Raw genomic sequence first — 25,818 nt, 5'->3', positions numbered from 1 at the left:
AGGGAGGAAGCCTATGATTTCGTGAAAGTAACACGCTATATGATATGTGTTTTATAAATCAGGCTTCTCTGTAGATATGTATCTGAGCTGTGATCAAAGCTACCAGAGTACTGCAAAAAAGAACTATGGTATGTTTTGTTTGTGAGATACAATAGATGTGTGACATACTAGACAGACTTGATTCCATTAAGGTCTAGTACCAGTTTCTATTCAAATTATCATACCAGTGAGTTAATTTTAGTGCATTTCAGAGAGGTATGCAAATAAAGCTGGTGTGGCTCTAATTGATAACTATCTCCCAAGTCACATTCAAGCTAATCAAGTCCTGTGTGAACACATTCAAGTCTTATTTCACACCAATAACACAAACAATAAATAAAGCCCATTTGTACCATTATTTGTTTTTGCATTGACATTTTTCATAACGATAAAGCACTTTTGTTTAAATTCTAATTGCTGCTAAAAATCTAATTCTATGATATATGTTTTTACAAATAAAGTTAAAAATGCATTATAATAATTCTAGGGGGAAATTTACTTAATTATGATGTTTTGGGGGTACAATATGTTTTTTCCTTTGTCAATGTTCTCAAATTATATGTAATATAATTATATAATAGAAATTATAATATACACATATGGTTTAAAATGTCTTATTGATGTTATACAGCACAGCTTTTAGCAATATGGAAAAAAATAAACTGAAGCAAAAATTAAGTGAAATAGAAAATCAGGTCAGGTGAGTTAAATATAAACCTTTTATTTTTTTTTATTTGATTCTTTATAAATATTTGTAGAAATTCAAAATTCAAAAAACAGCAGTCAATACTGCATCACTGTCAATATAGACCGATTAATAAAAACACTATGAAGCCCTTAATGGGTCAAAGCCTCAGTGCTATACGCAAATACACATCAAACCCTTTTTTTTAGATGAGGGTTGTATATTATCCAGAATTCACTCAAGTTGTCATTTAAAATTTCTAAAATAAACAGGAAAACATTCAAATGCATGCCAAACCGTAAAGTCAGAGAGTTTGACGTCGGTCTAAGCTGACAGGGCTGCTTTGGGGGGCAGACGAGTACGTAGGCACACTGTATTTTGTAAGAACTTCCTTGAACTGTGCCAGGGTAGCGTCCGTCCGCACACCTGTAGGGTCAAAGTGTGTGCGACTCACTCTGAACCCAGCCTCTGTGAGATACTGCAGGAACTTATTCAGCCTGAAAGAGAGAGGAACAAACCTCAGTGTCAGATTCTGCTTGCATTATGACATTTGCATGTACATCAAAACATGACAGTCTGTGGGGAAGTTTGTGCTGACTGACTTAGGCATGTTCATGCCACGGATGCTGTGACGATGGATGCTGTAGTAGAACGCTGGGTGTTCCAAAGATGTGTCTGATTTGACTTTCTTCAGCACATTCCCACAGTCCTCCCCTGTGGTCTTTCTTTTTCCTAAACACAAAAAGTAAAAGAAAATACACTTTATTCACATGCAATTGTATTCTGCCATAAACCCTACTTAATCTAGGATTCCCAAGAACTGTTTAATCCTTGAGAACAGTAGATTAAAAACAAAGCAACAAATACCTGACTGGTCAGATGTATCAGCCTCTTCAACCTTCTGTAAAGTTTTTATGACCACACCACACTCCACTAAAGACAGAAACGAGTCAAATTAATTGACAAATACAAGGCAAAAATCAAGGTAAAGGGTTAGTTCACACAAAAATGTCAATTCTGTCATTAATTCAGACGGTTCAGAGGGCTCTCAGATTTGATCAAAAAGATAATAATTTGTCTTCTGAAGATGAATGAAAGTCTTATAGCTTTGGAATGGCATGACATACATTGTGAGTAAATTACAGAATTTTTGGGTAAACTAACCCTTTAAGAGCTTTTAAGTGTGCAAAAACTTGCACACCCAAACACACCTTGGTTGGGGAAGGCAGAAAATCCCGGGACAGGGAAAGGTTTGAGAGTGGTGCAGTCAGCTTCACAGATGAGTGTCTTCACCAGAGGTTGGATGTCTTCCATATTGTGCTGCACTGTTGCCACCAACATCCGCCTCAGAAATCCAGTGTTAAACAGAGGACCAGCCCTGGTAAATGGAAAAACAAAGACAAAGGGGTTACAAAAAAATTAATGAAGGAATTGAGCTTTTTTAAAAAAATAAAAGAAATCAATGACATCATCTCACCATAGTGGTCCAAGCTCTACTGCCGTTTTTCCTGGCATACTGCCTTGGCACTGGCAGGGCAGCTGTCTGTACAGGTTTTCTATACCATAAGCAGGAACATGTATTGTGTAACATTTATGGATTCATCAGTTACATTGATCATACATTCTCTGGAAATCAAACCCATGACTTTGTCATCACTATTGCCATGCTCGACTATTTGGGCTACATAGAAACGCTATCAGGATGCAGCTATTTGCTTGTACAAGTGCTTTCTCACCTTCCACCATGCTTCCTGGCTTGAGGAACACCCTTTCTTCACACCACTGGCAGTGCAACAGCTGCCGCAGTTTCTTAGCGGACTCGTCTGCTTGGGTGGGCCCTCTAAGAACGCGCACCACCACGAGGACAAAGTGCTCAAGAGCCACGGCCAACAGCACTTCAATTCCTTTGTTGCAGCGTGCGGCCGCCCTGAAAATACATGCAATAACAAGATGGTTTGCAAACCTGTCTGTCTTATAAAATAAAAAACCTGTATGCTGACTCATTTGAGAAAGACCTGCCTACCTAGCCACTGATGCCAATACCATTCGTGCTGCGAGTTCCCTGTAATACTCGGTTCGGACTATCTGGCAACCGTAATGTCGAAGCGTCACATTCAGGGATTTAGAGTAAAGTGAACCGGTGTCTGTTGACGTCACAGAGACTATTCCCAGGTTCCGAACGTTACGAAAAGCAGCGTCCAGATAGTTTACAGATGTTCCAAATGGGTCCAGGTGTCTGATTTAAAAACAAGAATGCAATAAATAAGCATGTTTTTAGTCATTATGACTAACAATTCATCCGTCTCTAACTCACATGTAGTCAAATGGTCTCAGGTGCATGATGACATTGGCGTCCATCTTCACCACCTCCACAGAGGCAACGGGCGAGTCTGCATCTCCCGTTGCGTCTAGCTGCTGGCCTGTACGAGCTCCCTCTACTCGGATGTGGTTCAGATGACAATTCTCCTTAATCATCTTCACGCAAGCTTCGCTTATGTCATTTATTGTAACCTTTACAGAGTTACGCAGATGCTTTGCCCACTGTAAACCCATGATACCTACAAAAAGGATTAATATGTTTAATTTTTATCAAATCATTCAGAGCAAAAACTGAGCAGTGATATGTATTATTCTCATGAGCTTTTAGCTCTTTTTGTACATTATATATCCTACCAGTTGCTCCAAAGGCATCGAGACATTCAAGTGGGTTCCTCTCCTCAGCAAGAACAGCAAGAGAGCAAAACACCAGCTGCCTAAAACAAATTACACAGAGATTATGTCTAATTTTAGTCAACAATTAAATAATCAGCACAATGAGAGAATGAATTATAATTTTTTTCAGGGACATGTTGTGACTTTTTCATTAGGGTGTCCATGACCCATAGGCAGGCCAATTTTTTTTTTTTTGGTCTAAATATTATATATTTATATACACAGAAATAATATTAAATAATTAAAGCTACACTGTTTGATATTTTCCCCCATCTAGCAGTGAAAAGGTATATGACAATCCAGGGAATATTAGATTATGTTCCTCTCAATTCCGATTTCGTTTTAACTCCTACGGTGGCCGATTTAGTCCAAGATTAACATGGCAATCCCCCTCTTCACATTCGACACGGTGCCATCGAGTGTTAAAACGTGAAAGGTGAAGCTTAAATTTACGGGTATGTCCTTGCCTAGAAATCTAGACGCACCCTAGCCGCAGCAAATTTAATCTGCCCGCAAGTGTCGTCTAGGAACTCTCAATACCCTTCTGAGCTGTATTCCTCACAATCTGGACGGGCCAATCACATCGTGTATAGAGTCGGCGGGCCATAATGACGACGGCCGAGTTGCGTTTGCGCTTCTAGTAAACACAGAAACTGGTGAACGGCGGCGGTCTTTTGAATCAGCTTTGACCGCGACTCTGGAAGACTTGGAGTTAAGCTTTTCTCTGAGAAAAGAACGGCACTGAAGTCATTCTTAAAAAGGGAAGATGTGTTCGGAGTTTAGCCGACCGGATACGGAGAATGTTTAATCTGTCAGCGAGCTCTGCTTCATCTTCGTTGCTCTGGTTGGTGTAGCGCTATCCTATCGCGTGCAGAGGGAGTTTGAAAGACAACCGTTTATCCCGCCCCTCGGATTGAGCCCTGTCAAAGGTGAGTTTCCAGACCAAACATCTTGATGTGGGTCTGGCTTGTCAGGCTAGATGTCCCTCTTTGGCTAATGTACTTTCAAGATGGAGGAGCAACATGGCGACCGGCATTCGAACCCCTCACCCGTATGTCTTTTCAATGGCATATTATAAACTTACTAGAATACTTTATTACTTAAAAGAAGTAAATATACATTAACGAGTACATATATTTTTGAAGGAACAAAGTGTTTTTAGCTAAGAATAAACTAAAAAAGTTACACAGTGTAGCTTTAAGCATAATATCAGCCAAAGTCAGCCATTTAAGATGCTAAAGTACAAATATGTTATTGTAATGTGGGAGAGACAGGGTACACGTTGAAATCTCATAATGACTCGTTAAAAAGAAATGAGTCAAATAAAAGTAATTGTCAAACCTGTTGGTCTTCATCTTGCGGCTGAAGTAGGTGTCTGTCTTCTGGGGTGTGGTGTGGTTGGGCAGGAGCTGGACATTGGTGCCCAATTCTTTCATAATCTCATAAGCCTGTCCACCTGGGACTGGGAAAGATAAAGAATCAATGCAGACAAATAATTTGGTAAAATTTACTTTGCATAGGAATAGCGACCTTAAAAAGCTGGCTGAGGAGTACAACACTTTTCGGATGCTGCCTACGTATACCGGATCAGGATCAGGCATAACATTATGGAGTGAAGTGAAAAACATTGATTATCTCTTCATCACGGCACCTGCTAGTGGGTGGGATATATTAGGCAGCAAGTGAACATTTTGTCTTCAAAGTTGATGTGTTAGAAACAGGAAAAATGGGCCAATGTAAAGGTTTGAGCGAGTTTGACAAGGGACAAATTGGGATGGCTAGACAACTGGATCAGAGCATCTCCAAAACTGCAGCTTTTGTGGGGTGTTTTCAGTCTGCAGTTGTCAGTATCTATCAAAAGTTGCCCAAGGAAGGAACATTAGTGAAACGACGACAAGGTCATGGGCGACCAAGGCTTATTAATGCACGTTGGGAACAAAGGCTGGCCCATGTGGCCTGATCAAACAGATGAGCAACTGTAGCTCAGATTGCTCAAGAAGTTAATGCTGGTTCTGATAGAAAGGTGTCAGAATACACAGTGTATCGCAGTTTGTTGTGTACAGAGCTGCATAGCCGCAGACCACTCAGGGTGCCAATGCTGACCCCTGTCCACTGTGAAAAGTGGCAACAGTGGGCATGTGAGAATCAAAACTGGACCACGGAGCAATTGAGGGAGGTGGCCTGGTCTGATGAATCACGTTTTCTTTACATCATGTGGTTAACCGGGTGTGCGTCGCTTACCTTGGGAACATATGGCACCAGGATGCACAATGGGAAGGCAAGCCGTCGGAGGCAACGTGATGCTTTGGGCAATGTTCTGCTGGGAAACCTCGGGTCCTGCCACAATGCATAGGTCCACCTAAGCATTGTTGCAGACCATGTACAACCTTTCATGGAAATAGTATTCCCCGGTAGCTGTGGCCTCTTTCAGCAGGATAATGCGCCCTGCCACAAAGCAAAAACGGTTCAGGAATGATTTGAGGAGCACAACGAGTTTGAGGTGTTTACTTGGCCTCCAAATTCCCCAGATCTCAATCCAATCGAGCATCTGTGTGATGTACTGAACAAACAAGTCAGATCCATGGAGGTCCCACCTCGCAATTTACAGGATCTGCTGCAAACATTTTGCTGCCAGCTACCATAGCACACCCCCAGGGATCTAAGGTGGCCCAGGCCTCAATGTGTCAGGGCTGTTTTGACAGCAAAGGGGAGACTTGACACAATATTAGGTCATAATGTTATGCCTGAGTGGATTTAATACACAGTTGAAAGAATTAACTGCTATATACTATAGCAAATTAAAGCATTTTATTGTTACAACAGCCTCATGCAAGACTTTCTTTACAGTAAAAGGCCAAGGCATAAAAATGAACCACAAGGGGATATTTCATATCACTCCTGAAGAACTTCATCCTGTGACTGGTGTATGGTTTCGGTTAGGTTAACTTATTCTCAACCTACCTGAAAAATCAGTTGGTTAAAAGCAAAAGATAAAAGGACATACCACAAAAAAAGAAATGTGAATGGAGCTATTATTTTCATGAAAACAATATCAACATATACATTATTCCACATCAATGGCATCCTGTGCATGTAGTTCTCTTTTAATGGCTATCATCTCACCTTCTGAGGAAGCATATAAACTTTGTAAATATCATTAGAAAGGCTCACCAGGTTCTTCAAAGGGTACATCTGAGCTGCCTGAATAGCTGGCCTCTGTCTCACCCTTGTTGAAGTGGCGTTTGAGATGACTGATCATGTCCGTCTTGCGAGCAATAGTGACAGAGCAAACCACACAGTGATAGTGAGCCACAAGTCTGCCTTGAGTCTGGAGATGAGAGGAAAAAATACAGAAATATATATATTTATTCAAGAGGATGTCATTTTGTAAAATATACTTTTTTCCTGAAAGGCACAGATAAAAGCTTTGATCAATATGTACTGCCCAACTACAGGCAAACAGGGCAACAGGTGTATATTTATACACACTACCATTTAAAAGTTTGGAGTCAGTCAGATATTTTTCTTCTATTCGGCAAGGATGCACAGATTTAATCAAGAGACGGTGAAGACATTAATAATGATTCCTATTCCAAATAAATGCTGTTCTTCTGAACTTTCTATTCATCAGAGAATAAAGTAATGTGTGACACTGAAAACTGGTGTAATGGCTAGTGTAAAAAAATAAATGATATTTCAAGAGTTAATAATATTTCAGAATATTACTGTTTTACTGTTTATCGAATGTAGCAGACATGAAGAAACACTTCATTACACGTCATCTTACCTGGTCAGAGCCTAGACTGGACTTGAGTTGTCTACAAGGCAGATGGCAAATGCACATCCTTTGGCCTGCAGGAGAGGAAACAAAGTTCATTTTCCCAAGCAAAATTTTCATGCATGTATTAGTTGCTAACCTGAGGCAACAGCTTTCAAATGCATGTTGGAAAGAAAAATAGGGAACCTTTTTTTTTTTTACCTTCAAATTCCACATAAACTTTCCAGTGCAAGTTCTGCAGGTGTCGTCTAAGTTTATGACTGTAACAGGCCTTAAATTTCTCTTCTGGACACAATGGACAAGACTTCCTCCCGGCTGTCAAAATCAATGAAGAGAGATATTTATTATCTTCAGATTCAGGTCTGCTGGTGGTTTTAATAATAAACAGGTACTTCTGTTTTAAGTACCTCCATTTAAATCCACAAGCATTTCGAGCCCTTCCAGGGTGGTTTGAATAGACACGTGTTTTTCTGAAACAGAGACAGATGATTTCCATTCAGTGATTTAACAATGCTGAGAGAAATCCTGCATTAGGAATGTGATGATCATCATATACTGCTGAATACATACCTGACACGACAGTGGAGGATGTTTGTCCATTTTTGTCCTCTGTTTTCTCTGAATTAGGAGTTGCTGATTGAGTGGTGATTTGCTCATGCTCCACAGATTCAGAAAGGATTGTACTAGTATCAGTCCCAGTGTCTGTTAAAATATCATCAATTAAATACTGAATACATTTTAGAAAATTAGTTGCATTCAACTGCTCTTTCTGCACACTTACAATCAATTGGGTGTTTCTAACTTTTTTTCTTTTTGGTACATTAAAATTGCCTTGGTGCAATGTCTTAATTTTTTTTAAGCCTTATTTATTTATTTAACAATTGTATTTTAAATTGGGAAAGAAATAATAATTTATTGCATGAACAATTTTTATTGGTTAGATTTGGTTACATTAAAAAAAAATCATGGTAAATTATAAAAAGTAAAACATTATGAGATAAAGTTAAAATATTACATAAAAAGTCATTGTTTTATTTAAGCCTTTTATCATAATTGTCAGAATTTCAACATTATATATCATAATGACTTATCTCATAATTATGACTCACTATGTCATAATGTTGACTTTTTAATCTCTTGATTATGTCAAAGGAAACGGTTAAACAACATGAAGGAATTATGTTTAGCTACGTTGTGGTTGAATTTGGCAGAAAAGTCTCAGGACATATGATGGATTTCAGTGCGCCTCTCATTGCAGAACTATATATATAAAAAAATAAAACTATAAAAAATAAAACAATACTGGAGCGCCCTCATATGTTGGCCCATGTACATTTACATGGAGTAACCAATCCTGCTTTCAGAGGCTGATGTTTCCAAGCAGAACGGCCCTAGTGCGGAGCTCCGAGGTAAGACCATTGCTACATTTATAAATTACTGTTATTCACACTTTATTGTTTAACTCAGAGAATGCATCGATTGATTTGAAGTTTGTGCAACCTTTTAACATGTCAGTTCTTTGCCGATATGCGCAAGATATGGAGATATGGAGACGTTTTGAACATGTACATTATTTAAACCTAGGTCCTATGGTGGAGCTCCGTGAGGAGGCCTATATTTACTTCAGCAGTTTTGAAGTCGCATTAAGAATAAATTGCATAAAAATACACAATTTCTAAATGCTTAGTGTTATTTAAGGAACCTACAAAACAGGTTTGAATCATTTTATCATTATTAATTAAAATTATTTTGCCTTTTATATTGGCGTCCTCCTGGTGAAGTTGCTCAGCGTCCCCTTCCTTGAGCTCCGCCATTTTATCAAACTAGCTTAAGTAGAATGCGTACGTAGTGTATTCCTACGCATTAAGCGTTGTGGAGCCACACCAGCACACCAATCGTGTTCTCGTAAACTACGCAAACTAAAAGAGCGGAAGTGAATTCATCAGCAAGGCAACTGTAAGCAAGCTAATCAAGTGGTGAAGAACAACAGCTCTTATTACTTTCTTCGTTCTGTCATTCGGTTTTTTTATTCAACAACATTTCTCCCGCTTGTAATAGGTAAACCTCTTCCACACTGAAGCTTTAGAAAATAACGTAAAAACAAAAGCGTAGACTTTTGAATTCCATGTTTCTCAGTATAAGATTTTAAGTTGTTAAGTTATACGTTTGACGGAAGTTCAGTAAATATGTGCTGCAATGTAAATATTCGCTTGACAGTCATGTCATAATTGTGTTTCTGTATGACTTAAAGTTTACCATATTCACAAGTTCTTACATATTTTCTGACGCAATTTTATTGAGAGGTTTCAGATCACTGGGTTTACATTGGCGTTATCTGTTTCTCAAGGATATGGACAGGATTTGTTTTTGGGATTCGCTAATATGCAGCTCTTGGGAGAAAAACTGTTTTGTTTTTATTTTTTATTTTTTTCTCTTAATATTAAGTTTGTTTTAGTAATTTTGTTATGTGCTTTTATTTGTATTATTTCCATTTAGCTTTTTAGATTTTTTATTATTTAAACGTAATTCTCTTAATTACTAGTGACATTTCAAATTTTTGTCTACACTTTTTAAGTGAAAGTATTTTATCTATTATTTATATTATATTTTAGTTCAGTTTTATTTTAATTAAAGCAAATTTGTTTTGCTTTACAACTCTGGTGCATTTCAACCCATGTTGTAACTGCTATTAAGCTGTCTTAAAAAGTAAACAACCAACCTGTCGATTTTTTTTATAATTATTTATTTTTATCATCAGACACATTTTTTTTTAATGTAATGAAAGGGACTGTAATTGTTTTTGAAAACATGTTCTTTCGCAGGGATTTGAGAATGTCTGGCAAGAAGTCAAAAAAGAAGAAACACAAAAAGGATGAAAGAATATCATCAAGCTCTTTGCGTGAGGATGAGAAAAAGGTGAGGCATTGGCAACAATTTTTGTTAGAATGTGTAGATTTTAAATTAGGGATGCACCGAAATGAAATTCTTGGCCGAAGCCGAAACCGAATAATAATGAAATGCTTGGCCGAAGACCGAAGGCCGAATACCGAACGCGGTGTTTCGCATTTTTTCCATTTATTTGGCAATTTTTTTTTACCATTACAATAATTAAATAGTAAAAATTTGCTTTTTACTATTTTGTGTTGCTTTTCAGAGAAATAAATCAAATAACAAAAATACAATTTCAAAATATTTATTTAAGACTGAATTTTTTTTTAACATTCCAGCAGATATTATACAAACTAAGCACAACATAACTTAAAATAAATAATTAGTACAATAAAAAATATATTTTTATTTGGCCATCTTAGAAGCCCCCCTTCTTGAATAGCCTATGTTAGGCCTATAACTGACTGCTGAAAGAATGTAACTGTATGTCTACAACAACAAATGTGCATTGAATAGTGCAAAAAATGTGGATGAACCCACAACAAATAAATAACTGTCCTAGACATAAGCCTACTTAGCCTACTTCTTCAGGAAAAGTGGCAGGTTCTTCTTTATGAAAAGTAGCTTCTCTGCTTTCTCACATGAAAGTCGGTTCCTCTTCTCATCGATGACATGAGATGCAGCTCTAAACAGTGCTTCCACACTGCTGACATGTTTGCTGCATAAAGCACGCGGCTCTCACTCTACGTGGGTTACCATTTGATCGCGTCATTAAAAACGTCATTGTTCGGCCAAAATTATTCGGCCTTTTTACTTATTCGGCCGAATGCCGAAAGTGCTTTTTTTGGCTATTTTCGGCCGAATAATTTCGGTTGCCGAACATTCGGTGCATCCCTATTTTAAATGTATTATCAGATTATCAAATGTTTTGAGGTGTTTAATCTCATTTCAATTAGCATTAAATTATTAATATTAATTATTGTTTGTATGTAAATCAAAAGCTTTTGGTAAAAGAGTTCATGTTTTTCATCATAGGAGAAAGGCATAAATAGATTCAGCCCAAAGAGCAAACACAAACATCATCATCGGCATGTAAGGTGGGTCTCTGTGTGTAAAATATTTGTTGAATTAAGAATAAAATACATTAAGGAGTGTTTGTATATATTGTATACACAGTATAATTTATACAACTGACAATGTGTAAGCAAAACATTCTGCCATCTTCAGTGACAGATAAGAAATAGATGTTCTAACTGCAAGTTCATCAGATAGATGTCTCACTTACAGGTGTTATACCATCAGCATGCGTTACGAGAAGGTCACGAGTTAGCATTATTGTGGTTAAAGCCTTTTAACCTGCTTCAGATTCCATTGAGCTTTCCCAAACTTTGTGGGAACTAAGAGCAATATATGCATATACAAAATAAATAAGGCACCTAATGTAAAAAACGTCATTAAAGAAAGCGTTTTTTTCTTTTCCAATATTTTCTTATTTACCCTTTCCTCTATTGAGTAACTTTTCATTGCTTTACAGTTCTGACAAACATGAAGCTAAAGGGAGGAGGGCCATTGACTCACCATCAACAAGAGGATTTGACACAAAATTAAAGAAGACTGATTCTGGAGACAGCAAGAGGAAGAAACACAGATCCCAAGAAAGCAAGGCAACTGAGAATTCCAGGCCAGTTTTCAAGTCAGCTGTCACACATGATAAAGAGCAAGTAAATCCCAAAAGGAAGCATGAAAATGCAATCACCCATGTCTCAGGGAAAAGCTCCAGCAGGGATTCAACATCAAACCAGCCTTCTTCAAAGGATTTAGAGAAGAAGAGACAGGAGCTAGTCTTGAGGAGATCTGCACTAGAGGATCCCAGGAGGACACCTGCAAAGGATGATTGTTCCCCTGAGAAACTCCAGGAGAAAAAGAGGAAACCAGTGAAAAGGGCTTTGTCACCAGTGCTTCATGTTGAACCAAAACGAACAGACGTCATTAATATGAAAAATTTAGCACCCGCAGTCTGTAATTCTGAAGTTCAAAAAGAAACGAGGAAGAAGTTGGTGAGCAGAAAGAAGTTGGAACAAACTGTTGGTGCACAGAGTTCTTGTGTTAAAACGGTGAATGACAACTCCAAAGAAGCTTTGCCAGTTGTGAAACCTGTAAATTCTGGATCTAAACTGAAATTACTAGAGGATATTTCACCCAAAAAGCAAGACCATTTGCAGTTGGGTAATGCACCTGGTGTAAACTTAGGAGAAAAAAGGCCATGCTTTGGTGGTCCCACAGCAAAAATCCGTTTCAAGATCCCAATGAAGGCCTGTGCTGTTAAAGTTCGGACAAACACAGATACGTGTAATGTGCATTTTTCAGATAGCAGTACTCAGGGTTCCACTCAGCCTCCTCTTCCTGTTTCTACTCCATCTAAACGCACATTATATATCTCACAGCAGCAAGTACAGAGGCCTCGAGAGGTTTCTCAAACCTCTCTTATACCCTCTTCTCTTTGCTCATCAAATCCTTCATATGTACCTCACCAAGTCCAGCAGGGGCACACTGACAAAACAAGAGAGGTATCGATTCCAAGCAATACTTCCTGCAAGGCACAAAAAGTAAGTGTCTTGTGTTTGGACCATCTTCATCTGAATCAGTGGTACAATACATTTCTCTTATGGTTTGATGACTAACACTGCATCCTGCATGTTATTTTGCTGATTTGTGAATTCTTCTTGAAAGATGGCTCAAGAAGAATGTGTATTTAGCGGCTTTACTGAGGGAAATAATACAAACCCAAAAGTTGTGTTTGTGTGTGTGTATATATACATATAAAATAGGGCTGTCAAAAGTAACTTGTTAATAATGCGTTAACGCAAATTCATTTTAAAGGGTTAGTTCACCCCAAAATGAAATTGATGTCATTAATTACTTACCCCAATTTCGTTCCACACCCGTAAGACCTCCGTTCATCTTCGGAACACAGTTTAAGATATTTTATATTTAGTCCGAGAGATTATGGAAGTATAGATGGCTAAAGCATCATCAAAGTAGTGGGGATATCAGTTGGTTAATTAGAATCTCTTGAAGCATCGAAAATACATTTTGGTCCAAAAATAACAAAAACTACGACTTTATTCAGCAATGTCTTCTCTTCCCTGTTTGTTTTCAATCCTTAAATAAAAATTAAAATGGTCATGAATCAGCGTATTGATTCATGATTTGGATCGCCAATGTCACGTGACTTCAGCAGTTTGCCAGTTTGACACGCAATCTCAATCATGAATCAATACGCTGATTCATAACTATTTAAATCTTTATTTGAGGATTAAAAACAAACAGGGAAGAGAAGACAATGCTGAATAAAGTCAATTTTTGTTATTTTTGGACCAAAATGTATTTTTGATGCTTCAAGAGATTCTAATTAACCAACTAATGTCACATATGGACTACTTTGATGATGTTTTTATTCCCTTTCTGGACATGGACAGGATAGTGTGCATACACTTCTATACGCTCTCTGAGTAAATATAAAATATCTTAAACTGTTTTCTGAAGATGAACAGAGGTCTTACGGGTGTGGAACAACATTAGGGTGAGTCATTAATGACATCAATTTCATTTTTGGGTGAACTAACCCTTTAACGGCACTAAATTTATTAACGCACAATTTACGCGGCGTGCATTTTCAGTTTGATCCGTGGCATAGCCCGTAGTTGGAGAAATTGAGATAAGCCATAGACATAAAGGATGCAGCAGCAAACATTAATAGGGAAAGAAAATGGTTAACATTAATATTACTATTCTAAACCAAAAGTGCAGTTATTGCCTACAAGCTACCATATTTTCTGTTTAAATTTTAGACTCCAGGTCGAAAGAAAAGTGCGTTTTTACACAGAGCACATTCTCTGCAGCCCGAGCGCAATGCACTGCAAGCTCACTCTCATGTTCGGTAAATCATTAGCACCATCACCACTTACATTACATGTGTTTTATTGAACTAAATACATTACAATCACACACACAAAATACCGGCAGTTCAATAGGGAATGTGTATCTCTTAAAGGGACCACACTATATTCCTACTCGTGGAATATGGACCTCCTCCAGGTATGGTGTGGTACTGGTGCGCTCACAGGTTCACATGACAGCTTTCACACTTCCAATTTTTCATACGAACTGTGCCCTGTTCTAAACTAAACTGCCAGTGTAAAAACTCCCTTTATTTATATTCTTAAAATGAGAGAAATCACTGCTCATTCAGAATTTTTAATCTTAGACTTAAAAAAGAAACATGAACAAGTTCTTTGATAAACATCTATGACCTTTGATACATGTCTAGTCTAATTAAATTGCGTTTAATCGCGAGTTAACTCATGACAATCATGCGATTAATCGCGATTAAATATTTGAATTGATTGACAGCCCTAAAAATAATATGTAAATATATACTAGTTAATAGGGATGCAACAATACAGTTAGTCCATGGTTTAATACATACCTCGGTTTTTAACCACGGTTATTCGGTTCGGTTCGTTTTTTTTAAAGTTTTCTATTCTTAGGCGACAGGAACAGAAAAGGGTTAAGGAATTTTTTTTTATTGCAATGATCTTTCTTTCTTTCACTTAAAAGACTTAAAAACCCTTACTTAAACTTAAAACTTTACTTAATAAACCCTTGTACACTTTCCCAGTGTATTGTATAATATAAAATAAATGTATATAAATATTTCAGCTCAAAGATGTACTGTAGCATTAAAGTATGAATTTGAATGAATAAATGTAGGCTAAAATTAAAACTACATATCCTTCAATATACAACATTGATTAAAAGCTACTGTATTAAAGGTGTTTTATTTTTTATTTATTAAAATAATTTTAGAGGTGAACTGTTTCTTTAAGGACATGGGCGTGCTGCACTGCTGTCAATTGAAGGTCAGCTCGCATCTCATAGATGCATGCAATTTTACTTTCACTTTAGACATAACCGACTGTATTTATATGTTAACCTTGTGTGTATTTGACAGTATTAGGGCAGTAAGACTGTCCAGTAATCATGTGTGTTTGACAGACATTAAGTGCACGCGCTCAATGCAAAATAGTCCATAAGAATGAAATGTTTCAGCAGCAAGGCTTTAAAATGTGGCTAATACCCCCTAACTTTAGTGCATATGATTGGATATTTGCTCATATCAGCGCGTAGATTCACAGGCACACTCAAACAGAGCTGAAATAAACTGAGAGAAATATTTCAAACAGAGAAATGGAAACAATTATTTAAATGTAAAACTGAAAAAACTACATTTACCAGCGTGTATTGAACCATAAATGCCGTACCGAGCAGTTCAATTTTATTGTGGCATTAAACTATATGTGGTGTATTTTGACATCCCTACTAGCTAACATCGTAATAGTCCTCACAGCATTGAAGAAAATGTTAGACAACATTTAAAACATAAATTTCAAGAACATGATTAATTCCATTAAATTAAACACAACTTTAACATTTGTTTTGTACCGTTTCAGATTACTCCCCAACAAGCAGAAGAGAACTTTGACAGCGACCATGAGGTTACAAATCTCACTCTGTTTTCAGGATAATATCTTGTGTGTTCGTTGGGTTTCTCATTCTGTCATTCATTATTTAGATGCAGCTGGTGGAAGAGCTTTATCTGGCTCGTTCTGAGAGGAGACTGGAGGTGAACTTGGTGGAGAACTGTGGAGAGCTCACCTGCATGGACATTGACCCTCCAGAAGAGGGTGCCAGCTCAATGCTAAGTAAAGTTCAGCTGTGAAAAGTTCAAAATAACTAATTATTACTGGAATGACTAAGTAATGTCCTACAGCTTTTTGTTAAAATGTTTTTGTATTTGAATCATGGTCTGTCTGTTTAATGGATATTTGTGCTTTGTGTCTGTGTGCATGTGTTTATACATGAAGATCAACATAAACAGGCCCATCTTATAGTCCTGGATACCAATGTGCTGCTCAGCCACCTGGAGTTTGTGAAGAAGATCAGGTCACATGGTCTCAGTGGTAAGATAAAATGAGAGGGAACTCTAGTCTTAAAAGAATAGTTATAGGAAGTCACTAGCTTTCGATACTTTCAAACATTTGGTGAGTAATGTTGGTCACCTCATCACAGGACTGGGGTTTCCCACATTGCTCATCCCATGGGTGGTGCTGCAGGAGTTGGACTATCTGAAGAGTGGTAAACTCTCCAGCAAGGTGGAGGACAAAGCCAGGCCAGCTGTCCACTACATCTACAGCTGCTTGAAAAACCAGGAGCCCAGACTCATGGGGCAGTCAATGCAGCAAGCCTCCCAAGCTGTCTGTAAGTGATTCTTATCCTGAGTCTCAAGTGATGTGCCTGCACTGTATGTTTAAGACATGTAAAAAGAAGCGCATTTTGGCCACATCAACACAAAGCCAGAGCTTTCCCTATCCAATCTTTTTTTTTTTTTTTTTTTTTTTTACCCCTTGTCTCAAGTAATAGCTGTGTGCGCACAAAATCACTGCAACTGACTCAAAAAGATGTATTATACATGCCTTACCAATATGTGGTGCTGTAATCCTGCCCAGAGATACACTAAAAACAGAGATGAAGACCTGGAGCATGCGCTAGACGTGTGGTGTTGATATCATCTTTTCACAAAATATAGGATTGGTTGTACAAGCAAGGGTGTCATTTTCAGATTGATCCAATCTGGGACCCCGGTTTCAAAAAATAGCAGTTTCAGGCTTCCAAAACGGCAAATCTGTCTGGATGAAACGGAGATATGATACAAAAAATGTACGTAGTGGCAATAAAATTAACTTACAGATACATTTAAATTTTAGAAATATTAATAATAATAAATATTAAATTGAATAAAAACAAACAAACTAAGACTTCAAATTAAAGCAGAAATAAAATTTAAAAAAATGTTAGATTCAAAACTTAAACTGTTAAATGATATGGCAATTACAAATGTTGCATTGGTTACTAATATAAATTAGTTCAAGTTGAAGTACTACAATTACTAAAATTGAAATAAGAATAAATTATAGCTAAATATTAGGGCCAGGACTTTAACGCGTTAAATAAGATTAATTCATTACGGGAATAAATAACATAATTTTAACCACACTTATTTTTGCACCGCGGAACTTTTTTTATTGAATAAGTTTCGACGGACAGATTATACTGGAACACCAACTAGCACTCACGAGTCACGACAACAACAAACCATAGTGAACATGAACGAAGAAGCTGATGAGACTGCTTTGCTTGGCCCCGTGGATGGGAAATTTTGTTTTAAAAAACGAAAGGATGGAAGCGTCGACAAGAGCATGGTTGTGTGCAAGCTATACAACAAGGACTTTGCGTATCACCGCAGCACATCGAGCCTCAAATATCACATATACGCTATTGCTACACTTAATGGCAAACATTGCACTGGTCTGCTGGACTGAAATAAACAATATTTTGTTGATTAAGCTTATGTATTCAGTCATTATTCAATGGTATACTAAAATCCATGTGAAACATTACTTCACACTGTTCTCAGGTCAAATATTTATATGCAATTAAAATGCGATTAATTTCGATTAATTAATTACAAAGCCTCTAATTAATTTAGGGGAGTCCGGGCCCTACTAAATATATATATATATAATATATAAAAACCCGAAAAAAATGACCACTGAGCTGCATTATAAAAGTGTTGTTATTGTTGACTAAAATTAAAACTAGGTGTTAATTGAATTAAAGCTGAAATAAAAGGAAAAATAAAATAAAATGTTGTATTGGCAACACATTGATTTAAAATAAGTTAAAGTTGAATTAAATTATTAAAATCTGGAAAAAAAAGCTAATTAAAAATAATAAGAAATACTATAATAGTAAATAAATATTACTCAGATAACACTGCATTATATAAAAAACTTTAAATGTAAAATAATTTAAAATATAAACCATATGTAGGATGATCCAAAGTAGAGATGTTTTAAAACATAAATGGTTTTCTATAGGAATTGTGTACATTGTCAAACATCAACACTAAATTAGTAATAATTGATGCTGTATTACTGTAAATTGTGAGTCCCACATTGAAAGTATATACTGTGCTGGTTATCGTAAACTGCATACTGTGAGTGTGTAGTAAGCTCTTTGAAAACTCAAGCTCTTCATAGTTCAAGGGATTTTAAGCATTATTAGCTCCGAAAGCATGAATCATAAGTGTGAAAGGCTAGGCAAGGCTTAGCCTTCCTTAGCGTGGGATTTTCTCACTCAATTCACTGATTGCTTTTAGAGAGGAAAGCTGGTCTAGGATCAGTTTTCTCCAAAACAGATTTGGCAAATGATCCAGTGCGTATGTGTTTGTGCTCTAAAGAAAGCCAAAGGTGTCTGTTTACAGTGTGTTCAGCAGAGATAAGCAATGTAGCCAATCACAAATATGTCTGTTTTGTATAAGATTTGTTGAACGCAATGGCAAATCAGAGGTGTTTAAATTAGCACTGTACAAAAACTCTGGCATTTTAAAATAGATATTACATTTTGCACACTCCCAAATCCTCTCATTATAACAAACAAAGTAGACATTATGTACATAAGATATTCATTGTGCATTCACACAATGTGCTTCAATAATAACTTTGTGAGGTCGCTAAAAAAGATGAGTGAAAGCTTTTTAGTGATTATAAAGGCAGGACTCTTTGCCTGCTTTCTGTCATGCCAAATCCTGCAAAAAGTATGTTTGCTTTTCTTTTAAAATTAAGTGTTTTGTGAACTTTAATAACAGAAAAATGACCGGGAGCGTTTATGCTGGGATGTGTTGGTTGTGCGGTGACACGTAAATTGAAAGTACAAGGAAATGTATGTGTTTTTAAAGCCTTATTAGCCTTACCCTAGAGGTGGTTTACGCTCTGCCTACGGTATGAATGCATACTTCAAAAATCCAGTGGAAACATTATGCCATATCCGGCATGCTACTGCGTATAACATGGATTATATGACTTTGTCTTTTCTCTCCTTTAGGTGGGTCTGGTGTGAATAATGATGACAGAGTGCTGGAGTGCTGTCTGCAGTACCAGGCTCTGTACCCTGAGGGAGCTGTAGTTCTTTGCACGTGAGTACATGCACTCATACCTCTGTTTCACCTCTAGGCATGCCTGCACTACATTAAAGACATTCCCATTTGTTTGATGTCTTACCATTTGACATTAGCTAATGAAATGCAAGGAGGCCATGCGTTTGCGTTATGAATGAACAAAATGTGATTTACTGATTATAGTTCAACCATTAGTGTCACCCTGAAGAATGTTTATATTAAAGGTAGAGGACATTACTTCCTTCTGCTTACATGTATATTCTCTCTCTTTCACTCTGGTTTCTTTTTGTAGCAATGATAAGAACTTGTGCAGCAAGGCTCTGCTCAGTGGGGTGAAGGCCCTGAGTAAGGCAGACTTGGTAAAAGAGGTGGAGGGGACAAGATCTACAATCCTAAATTACTCTCTTTCTCACCCTGCTCTGGCGCCCCCGGCTGCACCTGTAGATAAAGGTACGCTACTAACACATGCATTATCAATATCGCAGTTTTTGCTTCAGTAGTGTTTTTTCTCAATGACTTTAGTAAAGTTTGTTGCCATCTCCCTAAGTGAATGAAGCAGAGAAGGAAGGACCGCAAAATAATAGAAGGAGCAATGCATTGGAGGAGCAACAGTTGAGTGAATGTTTATTGTTGCTGGAGTCCTGCCTCCAGGGGGTGCTCTCTGAGGTGCTGGAGGAGGAGATGAAGGCAGCTTATGGAGACCTGTGGACTGAGGTATCACCCATTGATAGTTCATTCATCTATAAATGTTATATTAAGCTAAACTTTAAAGCTGCTTCTCATTCATGTAAATGCATTAGTCTCCTCTAAAATTCAGTGCTCAGATTTTTTTAAATTTATTTTTTTAAGTTCATCTTTACATTCAAGGTCCTCTGTTGATCTTATCTGTTAATGTATGCAGATTGTATACATGAAGCCACCGTGGAGTCTGGATGAGCTGCTCAAGTGTTTTAAGAAGCACTGGATCGCTGTCTTTGGAAGCATTATTAAGAGGAGCCTACTCCGCTCTGTGGAGATGCTGAGTGACTGTCTCTGTTCAGGTATGCGTGTCTCACTACTATGACTCACTACTAGTGTCATACTCCGTAACTTAACACAGTCAACGCATCCGTTTTTTCTGTCATCCTTTGAATGGCATTAATCTGGAAAATATGAAAATTTGCTTCTGGTCTGGAAATGGCGTTCCTTCTCAGATGATGTCAGTTTGACGGCTTAGGTTTGAAAATGCTTAACCACTCCCCTCCAACCATTCGTCTGCTATGAGCGCGAGATCGAGAGGAGGAGTACTGAGGTAAAACCCTACCCTTTATTTAAAGGGGGGGTGAAACACTCAGTTTCAGTCAATCTCATGTCAATCTTGAGTACCTATAGAGTAGTATTGCACCCTTCATATCTCCGAAAAGTCTTTAGTTTTATTATATTTATAAAAGAAATATAGGCTGTACCGAGTCTTTGCGGAAAAAAACGAGCGCCTGGAGGCGTATCGAGTGGGCGGAGCTAAAGAATGACAATCGCGAACAAAGCGGTGACGTCCTCAAGCGTGGCTATCTCATCTAATAGATATATGGCCCAGAATCAAATCTGAGGCTGAAATAAATTGAACATGAGAAACAGCAAATGCAGGACGTCCGTCTCTGTGGTATGTACTGTATTTAGTGGACTGTCAACATTTGCGCTTGTTTACTCGCAGTTTATGAGGACATGATTTGGTTTATGGACTATTGTATGCGACTAAACCTTAGCAGTAGCAAGCAAAACGGTTTTGCACGTCAGACTAGTGTAACGTTATACATAGATCAGCAATGGCGTAACCGTTATCGCATTTGAATGACGAAGCACGCGATCGTGTCGTTTACTGATGTTTACTCACGTGACGATAAGCAACAGCATAGACATTTGAAGCAGTTTTACTCACCGACTGCTTCCAAAGCAGGACTGAACCTTTATCGCTGGGACAGCAGTGGCGTGGAAATTCACTTTGCGACGCGACCGAATCGATGTTGTGAAGCTTCCCGTCATTTCTGCGTTCAAATCGGTTCAAATGCAGCGCTGCCTTCCCGGAATGCTGTGCTGAAGCGTTGAAGTCGCTTGATGTCACTCATAGGAATAAAGTGGAGCGCGGCGCGCGACATTAGTGTTCACGGACGAGTGGATCTGCAGCTGAGAGTGTTTATGGGCGTGCATTTCCTCTCTCGCTCTAGTCACGCGCACGCGCGCACCCTACCGGGAGAAGAGCCCGTACGGCCCATACAAGGACCTTCCGCTCTATTAACGTCAAGCCGAGCCATACTCGAAAAAAACTCTCCGAAACTTGTGAGAAACCGTAAGGAGTATTTTTGACACAGAATTACTCTATCAAACGTCCAACATTAGTTTTTGAAACTTTGTCTAAGTTTAGGATGGGAATCCAAGTCTTTAACAGTGTAAAAAGCTCAGTATGCATGAAACAGCATTTCACCCCCCCCTTAAATATTCCGTTTCACTTGGAAATACGTCACAGCACTGAAGAAAACTCACTTGCTACTTCCGGTTCACTGGGACTTTAAAGGTAAAAGCAGCGACTAATGCTTTCTGTCTTTTAATGTTAATTAAAGAACAAAGGCAACAGAGAAAATTGTATCTTTAATAAGGATTAATCTAGTTTTAATTTATAATTTATGCAGTGCAGACTGTTTGATAACTTTATTCAATTTCTGTATATTTCCTACCTGTTAGACAGGTAGGAAGGCTACAGGTAAATTTCACATTTATTATATTGGGTTTATGTGAATGGGTTTATGTTAAGTTCACTTAAATTAAAAGTTTTTTTTAAAGCCTAATAAATGTTGAAATTGATATAGCTTTCAATTATACAGTAATGTTGAATGTCTATAGCCTGACAAGCCAGACCCACATCAAGATGTTTGGTCTGGCAACTCACCATTGACAGGGCTCTCTGCACGGCGTGCACACAATTGGATAGCGCTACAACCAACCAGAGCAACGAAGGTGAAGAAGAGCTCGTTGACAGATTAAACTTTCGCCGTATCCAGTCAGCAAAACCCTGAACACATCTTCCCTTCTTAAGAATGACTTCAGTGCTGTTCTTTGTTCTTTTCTCAGAGAAAAGCTTAACTACAAATCTTCCAGAGTCGCGGTCAAAGCCGCTTTGAAAGACCACCATTTACCAGCTTCTGTGTTTACAAGTAGCACGCAAGCGCAACTTGGCCATCATTGTTATGCCCCGCCCACCGACTCTATACACGATGTGATTGGCCCGACCAGAGTTTGGCTTTTACAGCTCAGAAGTGTATTGAGAGTTGCTAGAAGACACTCGCAGCAGATTAGATTTGCTTCCGCTAGGGTACGTCTAGATTTGTAGGCTAGAAAGTCTATTATTAATGTTTAAAGAAATCTATTTCCTAAAGACTTTAATAGAATGAGAAATTGAATTAACCTTGCCATAGTTAAATAACAAGAGTTCAGTACATGGACATACAATGAGTCTCAAACACCATTGCCTCCTCCTTCATATGTAAATCTTCTTTGTGAAAAACACCACGTAAAAACAAGCGATTTTCAACATAACGCCAACTGTGACGCAATCGCTGGGACCATTAATATGTACGCCCCCAACATTTGCAAGCCAGCCAATATTCATTGTCAGGCGGAACTACACATTGCGCAGCCAAATCAGCGGCGTTCAGCAGGTAAACAAGTGTCATGCTAGGATAGTGAAAACAGCAGATCATGGAAATAAATGTCATGTTCCAGGCTGTGCAGGGGATGTGAGGACGTTTCATACCCTTCCAGTAGTAAACATGACACTGACTATTTTGAGTGGCTTTTACATTACTTTGTTTGGCTAAATAAATCGACTTTTAAATCAGTACTCTACTGTCAAACTGTAACGTTACTGTACAAACAACATATTTACATGCTACCCAGTTCAGTTCGTGGTTTAAAGTTAAGAAGCTATCATTGTAAAATCATTGCCATGACGGATGGTATAGATGTGTTAGCTGTATAGTGAAACAGCCAATCAGGGCAGAACTCTGCATTAATATTCACGACCCTTCCAAATAAGGCAAAAACAGAGCATTACATCCTAGGGACAATTTCTAGGGTTGTAAATGGACCTGTAAAACCGTATCTGGACAATTTTGGACTTTAAATAAGCCACATACCCTCTATTTAGATATCAGAGAAGAATTTAAAATATTGTTTCAAATCATTCTAGGGCACCTTTAAGTCATAAAAAATGCCATTGCAGCAAATATTTAAAAATTACAGTCTTTAAGTTTTAAATATGGAGAGTAATTGTGAAATTATTACAATATAAAAAATTTAATTATGTTTTTAATCGTTATTGATTACAGATTTTTTATTTATTTTATTAATTAGTTGTTGTTTTTTTGACAGCATTAAATTACATTAATTCAAACATCATGTGTATATAGCAGTGACATTCTATTCTGTCAAACTTTGTTTGGTAACTACTGAGGAGTTATCACTTTCACATAAACTAGGCTAATTTTAGAACTATAATAAAAGTAAAAACACATATTTTAGGGCTGCTCTGCCTGCTTTTTGTATGTCCTTTAGTTGCTTATTATGTCATTAAATGTGTAAATTAAACACCAGTATAATTGGTGTTTTTGTGCATGTACACGCATCCCTCAGTTAGTAGTTTTGATCCACACTCTTGCACACTCTCTTCTCATGTTGTGTGTGTAGTTATGAGTTTGACCTCATTCTGCCAATCACTGCAGCAGGAGTATGACTGTGCCTTTCTTCTCTGCTGCCTTTGGCCATAAGCCCAGCCCGAGAGAGGGGAGGAAGGGAGTTTGTCCGGGAGTGGAGGGGTGGAAAAGTACCAGGGGCCTCCTGTTCTCGCCTAAATGTGATTTACTGTACTTTATGGAGTTGAGGGAATGTCTTTTGCTCATTTTGTGACTAAGAGACGATGACCTTTTATAAGCGAAACTCCTCCCTCATCTATCTATCTATCTATCTATCTATCTATCTATCTATCTATCTATCTATCTATCTATCTATCTATCTATCTATCTATCTATCTATCTATCTATCTATCTATCTATCTATCTATCTATCTATCTATCTATCTATCTATCTATCTATCTATCTATCTATCTATCTATCTATCTATCTATCCGTCCATCTGTCTAATTTTATCTTCTAATCTCAGTTATATTATGTTGTATCTTTGTGTAGACAGGTCCATAGAGCACAGATCTGTTTTCAATGCTGTGAGATTGGCTGCAGAGCTTCTGTCGGCACTGGCTGGCAGATCTCAGTACAACGATCATGTAGCTCACGCTCTCTCTACCCTTCATATGCTACAGCAAACACTACAGGTCGGTCTTATTAAGATTTAGCAATGAATAATTATTTAATTCTAATTACTCATAAATTGTATTGTGTGTGACAGTCTCCAAAAGCTCCAGTAGAGGAGGATGACTCTAATAATCAGGACTCTCTAATGACAGAGATAGAGCTGGATGTTGTTCCACCTCCTCCGACATCCCATCAGGAAGTTTGGGCATTGTTTGAGAACATCTGGAACAATGTGTGTCAGATTAGGTGAGAGAGACCTTGACAAAGATACAAGTGTATTTATTTTTCAACATACACTACCATTCAAAACTTTGGGGTGTTTTTTTAAGGGGTCATATAATGGTACATGCACTTTTACAAGCTGATTGTATGGAAATGTGTGTTGGCAGTGCCTGTACACAACCATCCTATAATTACAAAAATCCATCTAGTGTTTTTTTTTTCTCCTTACTGTTTTCCCCTGTCTCAAATCGAGCCACCCTCCCACGATTGTTGATTGACAAGCAGCATTTTATTAGCCTGACAAGCCAGACCCACATCAAGATGTTTGGTCTGGAAACTCACCATTGACAGGGCTCAATCCGAGGGGCGGGATAAACGGTTGTCTTTCAAACTCCCTCTGCATACGATAGGATACGGTACACAACCAACCAGAGCAACGAAGGTGAAGCAGAGCTTGTTGATAGATTAAACATTCGCCGTATCCGGTCGGCAAAACTCCGAACACATCTTCCCTTTTTAAGAATGACTTCAGTGCCGTTCTTTGTTCTTTTCTCAGAGAAAAGCTTAACTCCAAGTCTTCCAGAGTCGCGGTCAAAGCTGATTCGAAAGACCACCGCCGTTCGCCAGTTTCTGTGTTTACTAGACGTACGCAAACGCAACTCGGCCGTCGTCATTATGGCCCCGCCCACCGACTCTATACACGATGTGATTGGCCCGGTAAGAGTTAGGGGAATACAGCTCAGAAGAGTTGCTAGACGACACTCGCGGGCAGATTAGATTTGCTGCCGCTAGGGTGCGTCTAGATTTCTAGGCTAGCATTTTATCTCAAGCCACATCAGACCCGCCCTGAGCGAGCTCTGTCATCATCACAGTCCGCCATTGTTGATATGCTGGAGCAGAATGGCGTCTAAGCGATTGTGGTGTTCTGTTCTTGGGTTTAATAATATACACAGCTGTCATTTTGATGTTCCTATATCCGAACTGCTGAAGATGCTGTTGCTGAGTTTTGTTTTCGTCGATGCTTTTATGTTTGCGCGAACCACAAAGCATTTCTCACCAGACTGCTTTATAACCGAG

At 38.1% G+C, this 25,818-nt stretch overlaps 2 protein-coding genes across 5 annotated transcripts in view; one reads left to right on the top strand and one right to left on the bottom strand.

The window, feature by feature from the left end:
- Window positions 1-740: 740 nt before the first annotated feature.
- Window positions 741-9,078, bottom strand: trmt1l (tRNA methyltransferase 1-like). Of its 2 annotated transcripts, none has more exons than XM_067417762.1 (16): window positions 8,968-9,078; window positions 7,785-7,916; window positions 7,622-7,684; window positions 7,416-7,529; window positions 7,224-7,288; window positions 6,608-6,764; window positions 4,778-4,898; window positions 3,398-3,477; window positions 3,039-3,282; window positions 2,748-2,960; window positions 2,461-2,651; window positions 2,202-2,280; window positions 1,936-2,102; window positions 1,592-1,657; window positions 1,327-1,456; window positions 741-1,221 (listed from the first exon to the last, which is right to left on the bottom strand). In XM_067417762.1, the coding sequence occupies exons 1-16, from the start codon at window positions 9,026-9,028 to the stop codon at window positions 1,029-1,031; spliced, it is 2,076 nt and encodes a 691-aa protein (XP_067273863.1). In that variant the 5' UTR covers window positions 9,029-9,078; the 3' UTR covers window positions 741-1,028. The 2 variants fall into 2 exon arrangements, with proteins under 2 accessions (XP_067273863.1, XP_067273864.1); XM_067417763.1 differs by having other exon boundaries at window positions 4,778-4,892.
- The window catches only part of swt1 (SWT1 RNA endoribonuclease homolog), a 42,514-nt gene continuing 25,264 nt past the window's right edge, over window positions 8,569-25,818 (top strand). The window contains exons 1-14 of one of the 3 annotated variants that reach the window (XM_067417759.1): window positions 8,569-8,623; window positions 10,037-10,130; window positions 11,139-11,200; window positions 11,638-12,709; window positions 15,617-15,661; window positions 15,739-15,868; window positions 16,031-16,126; window positions 16,236-16,424; window positions 19,110-19,200; window positions 19,475-19,632; window positions 19,730-19,896; window positions 20,084-20,222; window positions 24,397-24,539; window positions 24,614-24,765. In XM_067417759.1, the coding sequence (XP_067273860.1) occupies window positions 10,047-10,130; window positions 11,139-11,200; window positions 11,638-12,709; window positions 15,617-15,661; window positions 15,739-15,868; window positions 16,031-16,126; window positions 16,236-16,424; window positions 19,110-19,200; window positions 19,475-19,632; window positions 19,730-19,896; window positions 20,084-20,222; window positions 24,397-24,539; window positions 24,614-24,765 (2,528 nt within the window). In that variant the 5' untranslated portion in view covers window positions 8,569-8,623; window positions 10,037-10,046. Of the gene's footprint in view, window positions 8,624-9,141; window positions 9,273-10,036; window positions 10,131-11,138; window positions 11,201-11,637; window positions 12,710-15,616; window positions 15,662-15,738; window positions 15,869-16,030; window positions 16,127-16,235; window positions 16,425-19,109; window positions 19,201-19,474; window positions 19,633-19,729; window positions 19,897-20,083; window positions 20,223-24,396; window positions 24,540-24,613; window positions 24,766-25,818 lie in introns of those variants that run through there. The other 2 variants (XM_067417758.1, XM_067417760.1) reach the window with 2 other exon arrangements.

The sequence above is a fragment of the Pseudorasbora parva genome, chromosome 15, assembly GCF_024679245.1.
Source record: "Pseudorasbora parva isolate DD20220531a chromosome 15, ASM2467924v1, whole genome shotgun sequence".
NCBI classification, from domain to species: Eukaryota; Metazoa; Chordata; class Actinopteri; order Cypriniformes; family Gobionidae; genus Pseudorasbora; species Pseudorasbora parva.
The sequence above is the reverse complement of the archived record's forward strand: the minus strand, read 5'-3'. Positions and strand labels throughout refer to the sequence as shown.